We start from the raw sequence: 7,708 nt of genomic DNA, 5'->3' as shown, positions 1-7,708 counted from the left end.
ATATATATATATATATATATCTTCGGGAACGATAAATAGGTTAGCAAGCACAAATTGCAGCTAGCCCATATGAAAGAACCACAGTCATTTTGGTATTGGTAATCAAAATGGCCTAAAATTAACGCGCAATAAAACGGGCATGTGTTCACCTACTAGAATGAGAATTACACCCGAAAATCCACAGGTATTCCAAACCGTCTAGGTGAACATGCAAGACCGTCCAGGGCGTACACGGTCACACATCGAGTATATATATACGTATATATATATATAATGTATAACACGTTTTTTTAATAGCAAACTTCGTCTTCAGCAACATTTGCGAACCACACTACTCAAGAACCTCCATTTGGACGGGTAGAATATCGAAGACGTTTGGCCTAATCGATCGAAGTGCTTTACCGTAGGACAAACCAGTCTGCTCTAAATGCACGATTCGTAGTTTTATTTCACGCACATTTGTTTGCTTTTCTCCGAACCCACCACAATCGCACCGTTTGATATTTTAGTTATTCTGTTTTGATCTACATCCGACACAGTGCTTTCTATCTCTCTGGGAGTAATTCTGGTAAGGGAGCGCACGACCTAGCACAACCGAAAATGGATCTTCAAACGAATCAGCTTAAGGATTCCATGCAATATTTGGTATGAAAGCTAGTGACTCTAACCAAATTTATAATCCCTAAGGATGTTTTCGACGTTGAGTGGTCGGTTTTAACTCAGAGTGTCATGAAAACAATCGCTCGTCCCTAAATCCCTTACTACCGGTGTAACGGTGATACTACTGATGAGGGAGGTATGCGAGTAGTCTGTTATTCCTTGTAAATTCGCTTTGCGTCTCTTGCAAAGGCAGATCTGCTGCGAATTTGTGGAATCGCTCTGTAGCATTTGCTAGGATTTGAGCAGTGAATGATTTGAGTGAATGAATATCCAGGAAAGTTCAAGAAGACGCGTTTAATTGAAGATGGATGTTCAGCTTTTGTGAAAAGATACAAATGAGAGTTTTGCTTCCCTGACCAATGGTCTGTATCTGGTCAGTTGGCATTTCTAATAAATAACTCCGCAGCAAAGGCCTTCTTCCTTTCACCGGTATTGCCAGACCTACTCCGGTGTCTGGTTTGGGCATCGGCCTCCTACTCACTCAAATGTTTACTTGCGACCAGAATTGTTTGTGGCTCAGGAAGGCAGGTGCGTAGTTTCACTCTGATCGTCATAGACCTGATAACTTTGTGAAACACTTAACTATTCCTCAGTGGAAGAGTCACCACCAAAGTTAAGTTTGTGCTTTAATTTTTGTTCCCATTTGAGTTATCCAAGCCGTTGAAAGACCACGCTGTGAGGTTGAACTTCTTTCTTCAACTGGTTGGTTGAGCTTGAGGTGTTTGGCTACTTTGGTTCATCGTTTCGACAAAACGTTGATGGCAGCATAAATATACGACTGCCATAAAAAGCCCCTTCCCAGATGGCGAAAGAATCGTTCTGATCCTGATGGCAACATCAAATACTGGCGTGTAAACTATGCCGATGTGAAAAACTTCATGGATCTTTGAAACCATTGGCGTTTTAGCACATCACAATAAATGTAATATGAAGAAATACGAAAACTTCATCAGCAAGAACATCATGGTGCTCGCGAAGTGATGACACAATGTGTGATTTTTGCTGAATTAAAATCACACCTTCATGGAAAACGTCAGTGAACCTACGATTCGTGAGATTTGTCATCGCGTTTTGTGACGAATACATTGCTTTAAACAATCCGGGAAACTGGAAAAGATTACCGTTTCTGAAGTTCTAAATTGAGACGTTTCTAGCATATGGCATCCAGTGAGTATAATTCGCACACCAGTCTAAAGGTACACATTTATCGATTGTCCGACACATGTTGACACATGTCTCATTCCTGAAAAGCGCCGCCCGCCCCATCGTATAATGGGCTGGCTACAGCTAAAAGGAATAGTCATTCACTGCAAATTTGCTTATTAGCAAACACCAACTAAGCTACTAGACAGGAACGTAAACGTCTCATCTACACATAATTTTGTAAACTGAACATCCTCACCCATCTTCCGGAACTCTCATTGATATTCATTGACTGCTACACAGTTACAAACGAACACTGCAAAGCAAATTTAGGAGTTTCACAATAAGCCTCAGCTTCGATTAGTCGCGGGATGGAGCTTCGACACGACCACAGACTACTCACGTGCCCCGTCAGTAGTGCACGCCCTTACTCAGGTAGAGTGAAACACAGCTGCGCTTGAAAAACGATGGGGCACCCGACGTTGCCCATGGTTAAGATAACCGAGAAGAATGCTGGGCAATAGAAGTTCATGCTATGACCGAGAGCCACCCGGTACAGTGTAGTCGAGCAACCATTCATTATCGCGACCTGTCACGACGCACAAAACGTCATTGTGCAACGGCTATGAATTCGCTGTCCGCTTGAGTCAGCCGAAGAGTAGTTAGAGTGAGGAAGGGAAAGGAGGCTAATTTATGACGAAAATTTATGTTGTCCTTAAAAAACCGGAATAAATTCGCGAAGATATTTTCCATTTTAGACAAAAACCTGACACCGTATGGTTAACCCTCGTGATACTAATACAAACTTTCATGGTTCTATTCATTTTCTATAATAAATGCACCAAAAAATGAACATCATATTAGCCTAATGGAAATTTTGCTCTGAGCCGACTGATTGGTATTTCACTCACAACCGTCAACCAGATAAAAGGGAGAACTCCGATCCATGACTTGAGCAGAGCACACATTGAAAAGAAATATTGAAAGTAAATTTTAAAATCCTTCCGGTTCAACTTGATTCCGATTGAATCACAATCGCTACGGTTCCATCGAGTCTTCTATGGTTCGCAGTGAGACTCATCAGCGAGATACATCGTGATATTCTTTGCCAAATGAATCGAAAAGACGGGCGATCCCGACCGGACCTTATTACTTGGGTGTATGATTACCATACCAAATACAATAACCAGTTCCCGATAAGCTTGTGGCTGGAAAAAATAAACGGCCTTTGCCCAAATATGTCTGTGAGCTTATTGCTACCCGGTTTGAAAAAAAGAATTCTAGAATAAGTTGAGAGAAATGAGAGAATACCAAATATCTCGTTCTTCTCGGAGCTCATCATGAAAGCACAGCTATCCAGTTACCATCAATTTCAGCACCAAATTGTATGCAGCTCGCAAATTTCAACCATATACAACTTACATCGGTGCTGTCCAGACTTTTGTTGGGTCTCCAGCTGAACCTTCTACCAAAGGAATGACTATCAATGACCACGCTACATCGCTTTCTTTCTTTATAAAGCTAGAAATGAACTCTGTGTGATCATATAGATTCAACCAGTTGGTCGTATCGTTTAGGAAAACCAAGTGTGTGAGATGTCACAAGATGTCACAAGACGCCTTGGTCGCATGTCAAATGTTAGCCGATTCATTCAAAAATTTTACAATTTGGTCAAGACACATATGTGCCCCACGGTTAACAGTAACTCATGGATTCTAACATCACTTTCGACCTATGAGGTGCTTGGGTCTATAGTACTTTAGTGGATGCATCCCGGGGATGTTAAACAATACCTCTGAAGAAACTACACGTGTGCTACTTCAAATCGAAGTAAGTGAAAATATGTTTGCTGTACAAAGGCTTTCTAAGCTGCCGAAAAATGCGAAATCACTCACACAACAGGTTGTCATATACTAGGTGAGCGAGTGTGTCCAGTAAGAAGAGGTCACCTGTGGAGTGTATTTACTACCCTGCGGATTGTGAACTGGTAATTTTGTCAAATTAATTAAGTCTAACGATAAATATAAAATGCATTTTGTTGTAGTCCTGCCTGTCCCAATTATTCGTTGTTCACGCCCCATACTGCACTCACTCGACGTGTTTCACTCAGATCTAACCGATATGTGATACACGCCCGTGACCTCGCTGTACCTCAGCGAAGCCCATTTTGCTCGAGTAACGCAAACACCAAGACAACACAAGGCAAGCAAACGTTCGCATCCAGGTCAAGGTTCCGAAACCTGTTACCAGGTAGCATTCCTTCATCAGGTCATTCGCGTGCTGACAACCTTTCAGTGACTGGGCTAGACGGCTTGAATCTCCATCCTGCAAGATTTTAGATGAAAAGAACCTGATCCCAGAAAAGCGGAGCAAATTAGCCAATCCCTGTTGAATTTACTGAAATAAGAAATTCTTCATGATTTAACGTCCTACCCCTCGTGTATGCGTTCGAACAAGGACGCTTTTTTCCCAGATTTTTCTCAGCCGATTCAACTTGCAAGATTCCTAACAACCGGTAACCTAGTTGGTCTCCATTCCCAATATTCGGATCCAAGACAAAATGTTGTAGCTGACTTGAAACTGCGAAAGAGTAAAATTTTGTGCTGATTCTGATTCATTCACCTCATACGTTGCACCACACTCCACAATTTCTGTTCACCATGCATATTCAGCTCAAGCAAAGAAATGCACTGATTGGGATTGATTGTTTGATAGCGCTCGCCAACACAAATGAATCGTTGATTACTTAGCCAGTATTTACATGAACAAGCTTGAAATATCTAGGACTTTTGCGCGGTCACGCTCGTTGGGCATAAATACACAACCTCGAGATCAGCACAGGGTTTACGTGGGTATTTGCATTAGTTCAACTCCAGAGCAACTAAAAATATACAACGATCGAATGAGAAAATTCAAGTTTTTATCCAGGTAATCATCAACTAGTGCACCATAATGCCAAAAAATGAAGACATAAGCCCAAATTACACTGTGATACACAGAGAAATCTCTGTACTAGGTCAGGTTGTGGTGCATCCTCTGCATGAACACCATAGCGCCAGCGATGCAAAGCAGCTACTACTGCCAGGGATGGCAGTAGCTCAGTGCATTTGTAAAAATAATTTCTGCCTTGGGTGACGTCGCACTCACTCTTATTGTCATGTAAGATGGTTGGGGTAGGCTTAGTTCACAGTATGACTAACTGATGTGTCAGGATCTTTTAAACCTATACTTTCAATTCCTTCATGAACAGAACTGTTTGATGATGATGAAACCATTGATTGATACAGTCGATTTCCACATTCAGGTGTACTTTCTTGAAAACCCAGGTTTGTGAAGATCCATTGCATTCCATAGGTGTTGGAGTTTCGACCGCGATTATAGTTAAATGCAACTTCTGAATTGGCGGGGGGACTTCCAAAGTGTGTGCTTGTATCTACCACTTCAGCCCGAACTATTTGATACGTTACTGCTTCTATAGATTTTGCGTATTACCACGTATTGTCATTTATACATGAACAGTACCAATCCCGAACCAAATGGTGATTCTATTACCACGATCCAGCGATTCAGGCAGGTGGTTTCCAAATTTTCGTTTTCCCCGGGTACTTTGCCATCATTTATGAGGAGGTATCAAACTCTAGAAAACACAACCTCAATTTGCCAATACACTGTACATAGGCTTTTGAAAAATGCTTCATCGACGTTTCGGTATGCAAGGTCCTCGAGTTTTGATCAGCCCGATTTCTAACTCGAACCAAAGATTATACAAAATGCACTCATTTGAGAACTAACTTGATGTCAACGGGAAGCCTAAGGAAATCCCTCTTTGTTCACAGTCTTCCAAACAAAGTATGTCTCATGTGCCAGTTGGCACGACTCTTGGTCTATCAAGCCATGTTTTCTTAATATAAAGCACTCATCATAAAATTGCTCGCGAACGATTTCCTGTGGAGCTTTCAGTAAGATTTCTATAACGTTTCGCAGCAGCTTGATTTTCTCACAACTGCTTCATAGTTGCTTTCCGCACGGTCAGCTTTGACGCTCAGGTTGCCGTCTTACTGCGAGTAATCGTGCAACGAGACGGTCTGGGGCCATGCTCAGCGACAGAATTTGGGAGGCAGTAAGGCGATTCCCCCAGGCGACCAGCATGTCCATATTTATAGAAACAGCCATGCTTTTCTCCCATGAGGAAGGACGCACCAGAAAAGATCGTCCCCAAAAAGCGCAAACTCTGATCGCCCAACGTTTGACCCCCACCGCCGGCGCATCATTCAATACGGTGGAAATACTATTAAAACCAAAGTGTCCGGTTCTATCCAAAAGGCACTTACTGTGTGCACCCGCACCTAGAATGGGAGAGTAATGCCTTATTCCCTGCGCACTCAGGGTAGACCAAACCACCGAGCGAGTCAGAGTATTTTTTGATAGAGTCGGATCAGGGTCTCCGAAGAAAACCCTACTGTTCACCACCTCGTGGGTCAAATATTTCAATCAGAGGCTAGGGGTAGAGCTTCCGGGCGAAAAACCCTACATCCTCCCACTACCTTGTGGACCAAACTTTAGAGTCAAACGCTCAAGGTGGGATACCCCAGCCAAACCCCCTTCCTCAGCCTGGGCGAGGTATTATTTCCCCGGGCTAGTCGGTGTGCATCAATGACCCACCCTAATCCCTTCCCATCATACAAGCAAACTCGGCTTGGCAAATATATTTACCCGCCAAACTGTTATCTTGCTCGTTCGCTGCGTCTGTTGGCCGGATATCTTCTTCACGCACGTGTTCCAAAAAGTGGAGTGACAATTTTTTTCTATGCATATCATGAAACTACAACAAAGTCAAAGATTTTGCTAATGTGCGAACCACCAGTTTCAACCCTGTTTGACCGAAACGGTCAAATGAATTTGCAGTGGTCGCACGCTCTTCAGGAGATTGCTGTTCTTAAACATTTATATGGGTCGGCTATGTGATGAACGAAGATTCATACCTACAGCAATGGCCTTTTGGTTCTCCTCAAAACTGACTGGATTCACATAGTATTTCCAGTTGTCATGCGGCTGGACTATATCCATGTATATAAACGGGAACACTAGGAAGAGAAGAGACCTTAGATCAGGACTGGCTCCAAAAAATGCATCGTATTTCAAAAGTATACGTTCTTTCGGAGCTCATGAACATGGCTCACATTGACTAAAGGCTACCTCATGGTTAGTTGACGAAAAACTACGACTGATTGAGTGTGAGTGCATCACCTGACTGGCTGGCTAAACAAGTGTTATTTATTCTAATGTTGTGTGTTGGACAAAAATGTGTGTTCTTTTGAATTGTCTAACCGGTATCCGATGTTTGCCACACTCTAGTAATACAGGCCAACATATTCTTCGAACTTCTTGTTGCCAGCTTTCCACAAGTCTCCAGGAACCCGTTCGACTTCCTGTTTTATTGAAATTTTATTTCAGGACATTTCACTTCCGTTCTCACAGTCTCTTCCGAAACTGCTTTCCTGGTTGCAGCAAAACTTGTTTGCCATCACCCGGCTATGCTGGTTTCATTGTGCCCACCCTCCCTGCGTAATGTACTCGATCAGGACATTCAAAAAGACCAGAAAATCTCTCTGCTTTGTCGAAAATATAAGCTACGTCCCGTTGGAAGATATTCTTTAGCTGTCATGGGATCGGGTTTTGTTCACTGCTACAAGAGCACTGTCCGTATACACTGTCATCATCATCATCGTCATCATCAACAGCATGACATCATTGTTCAACACCAATGCTTCACTGCCGTACAAACATGACTTATTTGAAAGCCTTATTGTAAAGAAAAGAAGAAAGGTGGATGGGGAAGGGACTTAGTGCTAGCTTACCACAATCATTCTGAGGTGCCTACACCTCCAGACATTCACTCAGGCAA

At 42.6% G+C, this 7,708-nt stretch overlaps 1 protein-coding gene across 1 annotated transcript in view; it reads right to left on the bottom strand.

Moving 5' to 3' along the window:
• Positions 1-7,708, bottom strand: part of T265_11051 (hypothetical protein) — a gene marked incomplete at both ends in the record, with an annotated part of 88,578 nt that overhangs the window by 31,097 nt on the left and 49,773 nt on the right. The window contains one exon of the mRNA XM_009177596.1: positions 6,517-6,625. Within this exon, the coding sequence (XP_009175860.1) occupies positions 6,517-6,625 (109 nt within the window). The remainder of the gene's footprint in view (positions 1-6,516; positions 6,626-7,708) is intronic.

The sequence above is a fragment of the Opisthorchis viverrini genome (genome assembly GCF_000715545.1).
Source record: "Opisthorchis viverrini unplaced genomic scaffold opera_v5_436, whole genome shotgun sequence".
Lineage (NCBI taxonomy): Eukaryota > Metazoa > Platyhelminthes > Trematoda > Opisthorchiida > Opisthorchiidae > Opisthorchis > Opisthorchis viverrini.
This window is presented reverse-complemented; position numbering and strand designations above follow the sequence as displayed.